The sequence below is a fragment of the Neofelis nebulosa genome, chromosome 9 (genome assembly GCF_028018385.1).
Source record: "Neofelis nebulosa isolate mNeoNeb1 chromosome 9, mNeoNeb1.pri, whole genome shotgun sequence".
NCBI lineage: Eukaryota > Metazoa > Chordata > Mammalia > Carnivora > Felidae > Neofelis > Neofelis nebulosa.
Window position 1 is genome coordinate 53,867,870 of NC_080790.1, and position 15,827 is coordinate 53,883,696.

The window sequence follows — 15,827 nt, forward strand, 5'->3', positions numbered from 1 at the left end:
AGTTTTTATTTACTTATTTGAGAGAGAGAGAGAGTGGGAGGGAACGAGTGGGGTAGGGACAGAGTGAGAGGGGGACTGAAGGGGCTCTGTGCTGACAGCAGAGAGTCTGATGCGGGGCTCGAACCCACTAACTGAGATCATGACCTGAGCTGAAGTCAGAGGCTTAACTGACTGAGCCACCCAGGCGCCCCTGGACTAGGTTTTAAAATGCTTGTCTCCTCCAACTGTCTGCCTTGCATTGGCCCACACAGCAGACACTGACAAGAATTGGCTATCAAATGTCTCCTGACTTTCATTTTGAGAATTCTGAATGCCATGTGGTCCACATTCTGAACTATAGTGTTCTTGCTATATACCAAAGAAGCAGGATAACATGGAAAAAGGATGGGCCATGGACATTTTCCATCTTATTTATGAAGAAGGGAAAATGAGAAGGACGTTAGATTCAGAACAACAATCTGTTCAGAGGTGGGCAGCAGGATAGTATAGTGACGTAAACTACAGCTCTGGAGTCAGACTGCCTAGGTCTGACTGCCTGGAATTGCCTAGAATCCTGACTCTAACACTTACTAGCTCCGAGATGTTGGGCACATTAGCTAACCTCTCTAACTCTCAACTTCCCGTCAGTAAAACAAACTGTTGATTGTTATAATCCCCATAATGTGTTTGTAGATAATCTATGTAATGCATTGTGTCTGATGCATAGTAGAATTTAATAAACATTCTCTATTATTGTTGTTGTCGCTGTTGCTGTTAGTAACACTGGGGCTAACTAAAATGAGCTCTTTGGGAGGAGAAAAATTGGGAAATAAAGTTGTGTGACCAAATGTTTTTATCCAAATATCTCAAGGAGATTATAATAGCAGCTACAAACCATGGGCACTTCTCTGGCCAAATGTCCACCCAGGCAAGAGGCTAACCCAGGGCAGCCTGCGGTATGCCCACATGACTACACCCACCAGAGGCCTCTGCCTGCTGTGGCTTCGTTTCACTTCTTAGGCGACTTAACTTCTCTGGGTCTCAGTTTTACATCTGTGAAATGGGGTGAAAATAACAATAGCAATAGCCGCTTTCACTAAATTACTGGGTTGTTGTGTATACCCATTGAAATAATATTTGTGAAAGTGCTTTGTAAACCTTACGACACTGTACATATATGGCACTAATTGGAAAACAAATACATTTCTGAAGTTTTACATATAGATTCATATGGTTGTAATGCAAAACAGATTTAAATAATTGGGGCAATCCAGAATGAGTGCCTTAAATGTTAAATTCTGTAATATAAGTGAGTAATTAATGTCCTCCTGTCCCATTTGTCTTGAAAAGCCAACTTGTTCCCACTGGATTTTCTTAGAGACCTCCTCATTTTTTTTGCCAGTGGACACAGCACCCTTTGTGTGACTCTGTGATATACAATACACAAGAGAGTGTTTACCCCCATGGGACACTTACCAAGCCCCTTCATGGCCTTCCTCAGGGTTTGGGCATCTTCAGTGGCACTGAATCCTGAAGCAGCTTTGACGGTGCCTCCTTTGGATGCCTGAGCACACAGAGAAAGATGTGACTGAGAGCCATCATCTCATTCAGCACACACCTGCTGAGCACCTACCGTGGGTCAGACACTATTCTAGCTGCTGGGGATACGGCAGTGAGCGTGAGAGATGAGGCAAAATTAAACTACTGGGACTGCACCGAAATAAAAAGCTTTTGCACAGTGAAGGAAACCACCAATAAAACAAAGCCACAACCCACTGAATGGGAGAAGATATTTGCAAATGATATGTCTATTAAGGGGTTAATATCCAAAAAATATACATTGTTTATTCAACTCAACACCAAAAAAAAAAAAAAAACCCAACAAAAAACAAAAACAGAACACCAATAAATCCAATTAAAAATGGGCAGAAGACATGAATAGACATTTTCCCAAATAAGACATACGTATGGCCAACAAACACAAGAAAAGATGCTCAACATCACAACATCATCATTAGGGAAATGCAAATCAAAACCAAAACAAGCTATCACCTCACACCTATCAGAATGGCTAAAATTAAGAACACAAGAAACAACAAGTGTTGGTGAGGATGTAGAGAAAAAGGAACCCTCATTGCTGCTGGTGGAAATGCAAACTGGTGCAGCCCCTGTGGAAGATAGTTTGGAGGTTCTTCAAAAAAGTAAAAATATAACTACCATATGATCCAGTAATTCCACTACTGGTATTTATCCAAAGAATGAGAATATTAATTGAAAAAGATATATGCACCCTATGTTTACTGCAGCATTATTTACAATAGCCAAGATATGGAATCAACCCAAGTGTCCATCCATATAGATGAATGGATAAAAAAGATGTGGTATATATAATGCAATGGAATGTTACTCAGCTATAAAAAAGGAATGAAAGCTTGCCATTTGCAGCATGGATCTAGACAGTATTATGTTAAGTAAGTCAGTCAGAGAAAGACAAATACTATAGATGCCACTCACATGTGGAATTTAAGAAACAAAACAAATGAATGAACAAAAAAACAGAATCTTAACTCTAGAGAACAAACTGATGGTTACCAAAGGGGAGGTGGGGGGGGGGGTTGGGGGAAATAGGTGAAGGGGATTAAAAGTACTCATTATTATGAGTACTGAGTAAAGAATTGTTGAATCACTATATTGTACACCTGAAACAAATGTAACACTGTATGTTAATTATACTGGAATTTTTAAAAATAAATACATAAAAAATAAAAATTAGTTAGCCTGACCCTCTTCAAATAAAAATTAAAAACTAAAAACATCAGCAAACAAAACATAGGCTAATGACCAGTAGGGACCATGTCAGTTGGATTATGATTTAGAGATAATTTACTGATTAAGATCAAGGTGCCCTGGATATTGTGAATGTATTTACTGATGTATTTATATGTGATTTATGTGGTGGAAGATAGTGTAAAGAAATACATATAACTAAATATAAAAAATAAATAAGTAGTTGTGGAAATTCAGTGACAGGGTATAAAACACAGAAAACTAAGGTAAAACTAGGGAGGTGGGAAGGAAAACAATGCAAACCTTAAGAGCCTGTGTAGTTGTTAGAGGGAAGCCACAGATTTTTCTGCACAGAAGCCAAAGTAAGAGGGAACTGTAATCGGCAATGAGACTCACTGGGTCTATAAAAGGAAAAGAGACCAGTTGTCCAAGAAACGCCCAGCTTCTCTTTGTACTGAGTTTACAGAGAGGACATCTGCATTACTAGAGCTCTCTGGGCTCCCTGATTTAGCAGTAGGGGGTAGAATCAAACTAGCTTTGGTTTTAAATACATCTTTCCCTCTGTGTCTGACACTAAGCATTATAAAGGCCTTTAGCAACCTATATTTTGATATTCTGAATTCTGTTTTCTTTTCTTTAAAAATGACCTAATTAGGGTGCCTCGGTGGCTCAGCTGCTTAAATGTCTGACTCTTGGTTTCGGCTCAGGTCATGATCTCATAGTTTGTGGGTTCGGGTCCTGCATCAGACTCCGTGCTGATGGTGCGGAGCCTGCTTCAGATATTCTCTCTTCCAGTCTCTCTGTTACTCTCCCACTTGCTCTCTCTCTCAAAATAAATAAGTGCAATAATTTTTAAATGACCTAATTATTCATAACAGCACTAAAATTGTTCTGCCTCATCTCCTTTCCTTTAGTTAATCTGTCAGGTGTCTGCCATTATGGTGTGCATTTGATTGGCTTAGATTGCAATGGAGAAGGATCTAAGTGATATTCTTTTTTTTTTTAATTAAAAAATGTATATTTATTTATTTTGAGAGAGAGAGCATGCATGCAAGCAGGGGAGGGGCAGAGAAAGAGGGAAAGAGAAAAAGAATCCCAAGCAGGACGTGGGGCTCTATCTCATGAACCATGAGATCATGACCTGAGCCAAACCCAAGAGTCAGCCTCTCAATGGAATGAGCCACCCAGGCACCCCTAAGTGATATTCTTGGTGCCCAGATGTCAATAGAGTTTACACTGAGATAAATACCTTTCTTTGTCCTTAGCTGGTGCTATGTGCTTTTAAGATGCTAAGAGCTCACAAGCTGAGGGTAAGAAGAGACAGCCAAGGCTAAATTTAGGGCTCAAGTCACATAGTAAGTCTAGTTTTCCTGACTTTCCTGATAATGCCCCTTTTGTTAAATGGTGGTAGGATGTTATGGTGATGGGAGGCAACAGAACAGGGAGATGATATGAATTACTGCAAAGGGAGAAGGGTATTACATCTCATATAAGCCTTGGTTAAAATGTACCCATAGCCTTGTGCCCATGATCCAGTAAAATCTAATATTCATGGAGACAGTTCTGTCTCTTCTACATCACTCTGGGGGTCACAAACACTACAAAGGGAATTCTAATATTGGGGGAGATTTCATTTGTGGGTACTTTGCAAAGGGGACACCGTGGGCTACAGTGAGGGGTAGTAAAGCTTAGTAGGAGGGGACACAGACATTGGAGTGGGGATAGACCTGGCTTTGAGTCTTGGCTTCAACCCTTTCTAGCTATGTTGTCTATAGGGGAAGTTTTATTTTTCTCACCTGTACATTAAGAATAATGATATCCACTCACACAGTTGTTGTAATAATGAAGCAGAATAATATAACAAAGCACTTAGCACAGAGTCAAGCAAACAGAATACCCTAAAACAAAAACTCAAACTCAAGGGCTATCATCATCACCACTATTATTAAATATGACTTCGGGGCGCCGGGGTGGCTCAGTTGGTTAAGCAGCCGACTTCGGCTCAGGTCATGATCTCGCGGTCCGTGAGTTCAAGCCGCGCATCGGGCTCTGTGCTGACAGCTCAGAGCCTGGGGCCTGTTTCAGATTCTGTGCCTCCCTCTCTGACCCTCCCCCGTTCATGCTCTGTCTCTCTCTGTCTCAAAAATAAATAAACGTTAAAAAAAATATGACTTCAACAACATCTCTACAGTAAATAGAAGAGTGAGATTCTTATATCTATTTCTGACAATATCTCTTAACATAAGCTTATGTGGCAATGATGCCAAAGCAAAATCCAGAATAGAGCATTTGTACAGGTAGCAAAAACAGTGTAGAATATATCTAAGGCTCTCTGATGATTTAACTTGATCCAAAGGTATAACATCAACCATCTAAAGGGATAGAGGCGGTGCCTGGGTGGCTCAGTCGGTTAAGTGTTCGACTTCAGCTCAGGTCATGATTTCGCAGTTGTGAGTTCAAGCCCTTCATCCAGCTCTACGCTGACAGCTCAAAGCCTAGAGCCTGCTTTGAATTCTGTGTCTCCCTCTCTCTCTGCCTCTCCCCCACTGCGCTCTGTCTCTCTCAAAAAAAATGAATAAACATTAAAAAAAAATAAAGGAATAGAAGATTTTTATGCCCTTAGGGTGGTTCTCTAGTAAGTCAGACTTTGATCACTGTGGCTCACATCAAGTCCATCCAAAGGCCTTAGGTACCAGAGAGTGTGGGCCTTATGTGCTGAAAATCCAAGCTTTCACCTACTATATTTATCTAGATATCTAGGTAAAATACTAGATATATTAGATATCTAATATAATCAGCATCTAATACTTAGTCACCTCCCTCTATACACCTGACAGAGGGAAGTAGAAATCAATGAAATTAACTTCCTTGGGCACTATTACAGGCTGAATTGTAACCTCCCCAAAAGATATGTTGAAGTCCTAACCCCAGTATCTCAGAATGTATCCTTATTTGGAAATAGGGTCATTGCAGATGTAATTAATTAAATTAAGATGAGGTCATTCTGGAGTAGGGTGAGTCCCTAATCCAATATGACTGGTGTTCTTATAAGAAGAAGGCATAAAAAAAAAAAAAAAAAAGAAAGAAAGAAAGAAAGAAAAAAGAAAAAACCATGGGCACCTGGGTGGCTCAGCTGGTTAGGTATCCAAGTTCGGCTCAGGTCATAATCTCATGGCTCTTGACTTTGAGCCCCACATTGGTCTCTGTGCTGACAGCTCAGAGCCTGGAGCCTGCTTCGGATTCTGTGTCTACCTCTCTCTCTGCCCCTTGCCTACTCATGCTCGCTCTCTCTCTCTCTCTCTCTCTCAAAAATAAGTAGACATAAAAAAAATAAAAGATTAAAAAAAAAAAAGACGGCACATGAAGACACGCACAGGAGTTAAGCAGCAGCAAGCCAAAGGATGCCTAAGACTGCCAGCAAACCACCAGAAGCTAGAAAGAGGCAAGGAAGGAGTCCCCTACAGGTTTTAGAGGGATCCTGGCCATGCCAACACCTTGATTTCGGGTTTCTGGCCTCCAGAACTGTGAGACATCCAATTTCTATTATTTTAAGCCACCCAGTTTGTAGGACTTTGTTATGGCAGCCCTAGGAAATGAATACAGGTACTTTAATTCTTCCACTGTGTATCAGTAGCAACAAGCAAACTGGTGATTTGCTGTCAAAATTCCAACATGGCCTAACTTAGCCTCTGGCTCCACTATGAGACAGCTTTCCGAGTGAAATACCCCACAGGGTTCTTTTGGAGCTTCAGTATTGAAAAAATTTTGGATGGTGCCCAAACTCTGCAGTCGACTTTAACACAAAGTGCATTGCTGAGGGACGTTACCGTGGGATTAAAACTAATATCTAACAAGATGAATCGATGGAGGGATTTGCAAAGATGTTTCAGCTTATCAATTAACATTCTTAGTGACTCATTCTTCCCGGAAAAAGATAAGCTGAGAAAATTTGTTCTGGTTAGCTCTAAAGTTACTGTATTGATCAAATTCCAAGGCATAATGTACTATTATCCGTTCTGGCAAGCCAAAGGAGTCTCAGGAGGGATTCTTGTGGCAGCAAAGGAAACAGGGGTGATGTAGGAAAGAATAACAAAAATGAGCAGCTAGAAACAGGTGTTAGATCACAATCAATGAAATATTATTCAGTTATTACAATAATCAGGAAGGTAATAATGTCAAAAACTGGAATACAATATAGTGGAATATTGTAGGTTCACAACCTCCTCAGGAGCTTTCTGGGTATAATCTGAAACCTAGCCCCACAGGCAGAGAGCAGGCAGAGACTGAAGAAAGAGGCAGGCCACTCCACGTCTATAGGTGACACTTTTAACATTAGCAAAAGGAACTTACATATGAGGCTCGTCTTGGGCTGCAGCAAGACAAACTGATCCCTGCACTCATCCTCCAAATCTTAAAAGTTTATAAAGAGGTCCTAAATGGGCTCAGTCACATACACTGTGCAGCTGTCTTCAACACATTGCCATCTCAGGGTTATATCCTTGGAGCAGCCTCTGGGAGCATAAGTGGGACCCACATTCCAAAAGCAGGAGAGGGAGTGAGGAGCCTTCAATTGGCCAGGTCCAGCTTATGGGTCAGTCAGTGGTCATGTCTTTTTTGATGATGATCCCCCAACAAATACTAATCAGCAATAAAAAAGGAATCAAGGAACAAACTGCTGATACTTACAGCAACAAGGATGGATTGCCAAAAATATAACACCCAGCAAAAGAAGCCAGACGTAAAAGAGTACATATTCTATGATGCCATTAATAGAATGCTCTAGAACAGTTGAAGCTAATCCATGGTAATAACAATCAGAAGAGAGGTTACATTTCTGGGGTGGAGTGGAAGTAGCATGGGAACTGACTCAGAAGAGCATAAATGAACTTCCTGGAGTGAGGAAATGTTCTAGCTTCTTTAAAAAAAAAAAAAAAAAGTTTATTTATTTATTTTGAGGGGAGGGAGGGCATGAGCAGGGGAGGGGCAGAGAGACAAGGAGATAGAGAGAATTCCAAGCAGGCTCTGCACTGACAGCACAGATCTATGCAGAGTTCAGTCCTACAAACTGTGAGATCATGACCCAAGTTGAAATCAAGAGTTGGATGTTTAAGCAACTGAGCCACCCAGGTGCCCCTGTTCTATCTATCTTGATAGAGGAGTAGGTTATATGGTCCATATATTTGTCAAAACTCATCTACCAGTAACCTTAAGAGTGGTGCATTTCACTATATGTAAATTAAACATCTATTTTAAAAATCTTTTAAATATTTGAATATGGTAGCTTTTAAATTTTTTTTTTTAACGTTTATTTATTTTTGAGACAGAGAGAGACAGAGCATGAACGGGGGAGGGTCAGAGAGAGAGGGAGACACAGAATCTGACACAGGCTCCAGGATCTGAGCAGTCAGCACAGAGCCCGACACGGGACTCGAACTCATGGACCGCGAGATCATGACCTGAGCCAAAGTCGGACGCTTAACCGACTGAGCCACCTAGGCGCCTCTGGTAGCTTTTAAAATATATTTTCAGAGCACCTGGGTGGCTCAGTCAGTTGAGCATTCAACTTCATCTCAGGTCATGACCTCATGGTTCGTGGGTTCTAGCCCCTCATCAGGCTCTGCACTGACAGCTCAGAGCTTGGAAGCCTGCTTTGGATTCTGTGTCTCGCTCTCTCTCTCTGCCCCTCCCCACCTTATGCTCTCTCTCTCAAAAATAAAATAGATAAACACAAAAACATTTTGTTTTTAGAAATGTATCATATGGGCATTGTAGAGATTTGGGAAATTAAAAAAAAAAGAATTAAGAAGAAAACTAAAACAGCCATAATTCCACCATCTAGAATAAATGATTTTAATATGCCACAAAATATAATATAAACATGTTAGCAAAGTGATTATAATGAATACATAACTGTTATTTATGCTTATTACTACTGTTTGAAAATTATTATACATGTGAGTAGGGTCTAAAATAAAATGATGGACAACAACTGGGAATTACAATATTGTGACTATGTTGTGTTTTTCTTACTCTTTAAAAAATCTTTTATCTGTCCAATAAATAACAGCAATGATGGAAAACAGGCCCTAGGAGGAAAGATGAGACCAACTGAGGTAATGTTCCTCGAGTGGAAAGCACACTAAAAGGTCACTTGGTTACAGGCTTTGCATATCGGAAGCCTGTGAGCTTACTGCAGACAGAAAGACTGTCCCATTAACTTTGAGTCCCCTGAGCCAAGTACCACATCTGGCACAAAGTCAGGACACCATAAAACTTTCTTTTTTAAAATTTTTAATGTTTATTTATTTCTGAGAGAGAGATAGAGAGCAAGTGGGGGAGGGGCAGAGAGGTAGGAAGACACAGAATCTGAAGCAGGCTCCAGGCTCTGAGCTATCAGCAAAGAGCGGGGCTCGAACCCACCAACGGCAAGATCATGACCTGAGCCAAAGTCAGACGCTTAACCGACTGAGCCATCCAGGCACCCCTAAAGGAAATGAATTTTAAAATAATGCATAGGGATTTGGAGAAGATATGAGCAAGGTTTTGACTGTCAGGGATGATGAAGAAAATTGTAGAATGTCTAATGTAAAACAATGTTATGAGTATATTACCATTTGTTCAAGATAGTTTACACGTCTATCTTCCTAAAGGAGGCCATTTAACGCTGGTGGAAACTCTGGGTCTCTCCAAGTATAAGATTCTATTGCTATTATTTCTGCTGAGAAGACCAGGAACCAGAACCACCGGCCTGTTCAGATAACCTTATTTGGGTGGGAGAAGGAGAGCAGATGGCCAGTCTCAGGTAGAGCCTATTTGCAGCTAGGAGGCTCAGCTTCCACAAGAGCATTGAACTTTGTGGAACTCTCAAAGGGATCCAATTCCCTGTCTGTCCCAAAGATCAGATAATGAAACTCTGAGGAGTCCAGTCACAGCCAAAAACAGGAGGCAGATGACAAGACCATATGGCTAACAAACACCCTTGATAAGCCTGATGAGGTTACACCAAAATGTGAATGGCACTTGTCTCCCAAAGGTAGAACCTGTGGGGTTTTTCTTTCTCTTTTTTATTTGCAGAAAATTCCTAAAATGAACATGTAGTACCCCCGCAGAGATAAAACTACAACTTATTTCTGTATCTCAGGATGTCACATAGATTAAATGGATTATCTTTTGAATTAATTTTCAGGGTCAAGTTACTCACCACCCCTGAAAGAATTAAAATAGTGCTTAAAAAAAAAAAAAAAAAGGAAAGAAAGAAACTGCCTTTTCATTTCCTTCTCTCTCCCCTCTGTTAAGCAAACAATCCTCTGTAAAGTCAACAGTCCCTGCATACACATCCTGTACCTGTCTGTGCCTGGCACCAGGTAGGGTGAGGCACTCCCCAACTTACCATGGCCGTGACTCTAGATCAGGATCAGAGTTCAGTCACCCAAGCAGAAGTTCCTCTGTGATAAAAGCAGAGGGGAAATTACTGTGATGAGAGATGTAGCATTAAAATCATTAAACAGGATAACTTGTAGTTACACAAAGTTAAACAATTAGGAAATAGCATCCACTTTCATCAGAAGGCCAGCTGTTGATTAGCCAAAGATAGAAACGTCAGGGTAATAATTAAAGACAAACTGCTCAAACAGGCAAATGTATCACTCCAACAAAATACTTCCCTACCTGCTCTTCTGTTTGGAGATAACACATTACAGAAGTGATTGCTATTGTTTGTTAGGATGAAGTATATTACTTGTACTCAAGCCATACCTGGATTCTGAACTGTAAGCTCTAGTGGAGAAGAGGTGTCTCCTTGGAGAAAAGATAATCCAACTGCATTAGGGAGAAGTATCGCACTCCAACCCACACTCTGTGCGTGTCTGTATGTGTGTGTGCGTGTGTGTGATGGCTAGTGGCCCAGCCAACATTAGACTCATTTCCAGATGACCTCTCCCTGCCGCTCTCTCAGGACGTACAGGTGCTTCTTCCCTATACACTCAGCTTTGTGCTTGGTTCTCTTCAGCAAGGTCGCTCAGATCTTCACACATGTACTCAGTCATTCAAAAGGCAAGGAGAGCCTTGATTGTAGGCTACGAGTCCTGGCCTCATGATAGATAGGCAGGTCTCTGAGGGATAGGCCAACTGACTTCCTGTTTCCATATCTGAGTCCTATGGGAAAGGTTTCTTTCCTAAGCATTTTGTTAGCTCCCTGATCCTCAAAAGAATCATCCTGGAACCATTAGCATGGGCATCATCTGGGAGCAGTCTCAGGCCCCCACTCCACACCTACTGCCAGAATCTGCATTTTAACAAAATTCCCCCAATACCTGTCTGCACAGTAGTTTGAAAAGCATTGGCCTAGACCGCCCTACCAAGCAGCACTTTTCAATTATTCCCTGAGAATAACTAAATCCTGCTTAACCCATTTTATTACCAATTGAGTCAGGTCTGTTCACCTTCACTTCTTATCTTGCAGCTCTCCTGAGGCTCAGTTCCATTCTTCCTTGTCTCCCATCACTCACTGCACACTTCCCTTACAGCTACATAGGGGCTCAATTCCTTCCTGAGGGGAATGCCAACTTCTTCTGGGGCACAGCCTGAGCAAAGGTGCAGAGGTGGGAATGAGCAGTGGCCTCAGGGACAATGAAGAGATGAGGCTGCTGGAGCAGAGGTCTCATTTGAGGGAAGGTTCAGAGATAAGGTTGGAAAAGCAGGTGGGGATTGATTAGGCAAGGCCTCCTATGCCCAACTGAGGAGTCGGACTTGATCTGTAGGTAATGGTAAGTAAAATAGTGGAAAGGTTTTGGTTTTTTCAGAGAAATGATATAACAAAAGACATGCTTCAGCAAGGCTCTATTCTACAGGGTAGACAGGAGTGAGAGGAAGGTCAGAAAATCTTGAGAAAGCGCTAAGGAACAGACACAGGCAGAGGCCTGGGCAGGGTGTGGCATCTGGAACAGGATATATATGGAAAATATTTGGAAGAAATTCTGTACTGGATTTTGTGGCTCACGGGCTATATGAATTTATTCATTCAATCACCAAACTTTCATAAAATACATCTGTATTCTAGGCACTATTCTAGTTGACAGAGATAATATAGCAAATAAGACAAAGAATGTGACTTCAAGGAGCTTTCAAGGAAAGACAGATGACAAATAAACAAATAAATAGGATAATTTCAGATCAGTAAGACGAAAATACAACGGGACAATGCTATAGAACAGGGATCAGCAAACCACAGCTCATGGGCCAAATCTGGTTTTTGTATGGCCTACAGGTTAAGAATGGTTTTTACATTTTCAATGGTGGACAAAAAGTTAAAAGAATAATATTTCATGACACGTGAACATAATATAAAATTCAAATCTCAGTGTTCATAAATACTTACTGGAGCGTGGTCACACCCATTTATTTACATATTATCTATGGCTGCTTTCAGGCTACAATGAGAGTTTGTGACAGACTACATGGTTCATAGAGCTGAAGATATTTAATACCTGGCCCTTCACAGAAAAAGTTTGCTGAATCCTGGGTTGGAAGATGATGTGATCAGGTTACTGAGAAGGAGCTAGCCTGGACAGGGTGACCAGGGAAGTCATCTTCAAGGAGATGATACTTGAGCTAAGACCTGAATGAGGAGAAGAGGCTCACTATTCAAAGTGCTCGAGGAGAACTATTGCAGGCAGAAGAAACAGTTAATGCAAAGGCCCTGAGGCAGCAATGAAGTTACTGTGTTAGAGGAATGAGCAAAAGCGTCATGAACAAGGACCAGAGTGGCATGAGATGGGGTTGGAGTAGAGACAAGACTATCTACAGGGGACAGGAAGGGGTATTTCTTGTCTGTCCAGAATGTGTCAGGGGAAGCCATGAGCAGGGCTCTTTGAAGCTTAGCCTCAAATTTGTCTGGAGGTCTTGTTTCATATCCTATGAATAATCAAAATGTGCCCATATCTCTCATTAAGTATAATTTATATGTGAGTAGGATTGAGCTTCTGCTAATCTGTGGACAACCTAGCAGACCCAGCTTTAAGAAGCAAGTGCCCTCCCTTTGTTTCTATGTGGTTTGGGAATTAAGGTAGTCCTCCCTTATCTGTGGTTTTGCTCAATCACAGTCCAGAGGTCATTCTCCTGCCATCACGTCAGTGGTAGCTTAATGCCACTTCACTGCCTACATCATCCACCTCACTTCATCTCATCACGTAGACACTTTATCATCTCACATCATCACAAGAAGAAGGGTAAGTACAGTACAACCAGATATTTTGCAAGGAAGATCACATTCATGTAACTTTTATTACAGTATATCAATATAATTGTCTTAATTTAATATTAGTTCTTGCTGTTAATCTCTTACTGTGCCTAATTTATAAGTTAAACTTTATCATAGGGTCTGTATGTATAGGAAAAACCAGAATATATAGGGATCCACACTACCTGTGGTTTTAGGCATCTACTGGGGTTCTTGGAATGTATCCCCCGTGGATAAGGGGGAACTATTGTAATTGCAGTGAGGAAGGGGGCAGGAAAGGGAAACACCTCCTCAAAAAGCCAGCCTTTAATATAAATACTTCCAGTCCTCCTGACCACAGCAAGAGGTGGAAAAAATGCTTGAGCAAAACCTTATGGAAATACTGAGAGCCATTATTCAAAGAGCTAGAAATAATTTACTAAAGGAAAAAAAAATGTATCATAATTGAAAACAGGGTACTTTTAGCCAGACAATCTATTTTGAAACTTGGACAGCACACAGCATAAGTCCATTTATAGAGACAGCTGTTGTATATTTATTATTCACTAGTACCAAACGAGTTTCTCAGTCGAGTATAGAAATGAATGCAGAAAATGGTACCCCTTGATTCTGTCATTAGGTACCAGAAAATACGTGTAAAGTGAACCCACACAAACGCTCACTAGCATGTCTGGCACCTGTGGGGTGTGAGTAACTCTCCGCAAGGATGGGCGGGGAGCAGAAAGGAGGGGAAGGAATCACTTAGGTTCCCCTGGGAGAGGAAGGAATCACTTAGGTTCCCCTGGTACAGAAGTGTTGCGGGCCTCTTCCTAACAGCACAAAATGATCAGCTCCCAAAGAATGCCAGGCCCTTCTTCCCCGAGCTCAACCTCTAAAAGTCCTCCCACATTTTCCTCCAGCCCACAGAGCCAAGGACTCTTTACAGGAACCCTTTCCTGCCTCAGCTTCCTTGATTCACTCATTCAGTCTCTCTGAAGGCCAGCCTGCAAGTCCATAAACTGAATAATATCACCAGGTTCACAAGGACTCAGACTTAGTGTTGGGGTTTTAAAAGCTTCTTTGCTGCTCATAGGCGGGGCAAAATAATTGGTAACTGTGCTGCAGTTTTAGTAAAAAGGCAAACCCTGAGGTTCGGGGCATGGCTCAAATGACCTTCCACCTTGAGGACTCTTCAAGATGGAAAGATGAAGACTGAAGGGACCATATGTTAGTGATACCTGAAAAAAATCTAAGGGTCATGCACTATGTGGGTGGGAAACTGCAATTTCTTTTTTTTTTTTTTTTAATTTTTTTAACGTTTATTTATTATTGAGAGACAGAGAGACACAGAGCATAAGCAGGGGAGGGGTAGAGAGAGGGGGAGACACAGAACCTGAAGTAGGCTCCAGGCTCTGAGCTGTCAGCACAGAGCCAGACGCGGGGCTCGAACTCACAAACCATGAGATCCTGACCTGAGCCGAAGTCGGATGCCCAACCGACTGAGCCACCTAGGTGCCCCTGCAATTTCTTTATAATTATCTGAACTCTACAACTAGGGCTCATGATAGGGCCCCTGAAATTTTTAAGACATAGTTTTAGAGCAACTGAAAGAAAGCTGGGAACTAAACATAAGAGACCTATCCCCGGAGGGGCGCCTGGATGGGTCAGTCGGTTAAACGTCTGATTCAGCTCAGGCTGGGATCTCAGGGCTCCTGAGTTTGAGCCCCGCATTGAGCTTTCTGCTCTCAGCGCAGAGCCCACCTCAGAGTCTCTTCCCCTCTGTCTCTGCCCCTCCCCCCGCACTCTCTCAAACACAAATAAACGTTAAAAGAACAATAAGGAAGAGACCTATCCCAAGAGCAGTTACATAAGGGAACACTAATTTGTAAGTGAGTTCAACTTACTTCAGGAAAGATTACAAAAATTTGCAGAAGTAATTTATGATGGGTTCCTAATGAAAAATTAGATATGTCGAGAACGGATCCATATAGTTTTCTGCTTGGAAGTACGAAAGGAAATTATTACACCATCCCACAAACTGCCCTATTGTATCACCTGCCAGATTCTTATGCCCTTACGGCAGATGCAGGTGCATGGAACAAGGATCTCTGATTTCATGTAATATTTCAGTAGGCCGTTCATGGGGACAGCAGTGTGGTGGATTCCTCCCCGCTCACCCACAATTTTGAAAACAGGCAAATTAGATTGTTTCCTGAGCATTAGACTAGCAAAATGAGCAAATAACCATCAAAACAAAGATATGCAAATTTATTTCGATGAGAAAAAATGGCTCCTGAACTAAAGCTGGCTTGCTGAAAGTATTAGCCTTTTTAAAGAAAGATTCTGTCCATAGGCAATGCAAACGCCACACAAAATCCTGAGAGGCTTGGGGCGCCTGGGTGGCTCAGTCGGTTAAACGTCCGACTTCGGCCCAGGTCATGATCCCGCAGTTCGTGAGTTTGAGCCCCGCGTCAGGCTCTGTGCTGACAGCTTGGAGCCTGGAGCCTGCTTCAGATTCTGTGTCTCCCTCCCTCTCTGCCCCTCCCCAGCTCATGCTCGCACTCTGTCTCTGTCAAAAACAAATAAACTTAAAAAAAAAAACAAACCAGAGTATTAAAAAAAAAAAAATCCTGAGAGGCTTACTCTGAAATATTCATCAAAGCCCTGTACTGAGGAAAGGGTGGCTTGGCCTTAGGAACCAATGGTCCATAATCAGGTATCTCCCCCTGCTCTGTTACAGATCTAATACCCTTTGCTCTGATTCCGTGATTGCAAAGCAACCCCTGGACTAGAGTTTGGCTTCCCACGTGGACCTGTCTTCAAAGTACAGGGTATTTCTAAGTAA

General features: G+C 41.7%; 1 protein-coding gene across 3 annotated transcripts in view; it reads right to left on the reverse strand.

The window, feature by feature from the left end:
• The window catches only part of ANXA4 (annexin A4), a 163,369-nt gene that overhangs the window by 25,742 nt on the left and 121,800 nt on the right, over nt 1–15,827 (reverse strand). For 2 of the 3 annotated variants that reach the window (XM_058683842.1, XM_058683841.1), the window contains 2 exons: nt 10,157–10,211; nt 1,456–1,543 (listed from right to left, as the gene is read on the reverse strand). In XM_058683842.1, coding sequence (XP_058539825.1) covers nt 1,456–1,543; nt 10,157–10,159 — 91 coding nt within the window. In that variant the 5' untranslated portion in view covers nt 10,160–10,211. Of the gene's footprint in view, nt 1–1,455; nt 1,544–3,069; nt 3,168–10,156; nt 10,212–15,827 lie in introns of all 3 variants that reach the window. The other variant, XM_058683843.1, reaches the window with a different exon arrangement.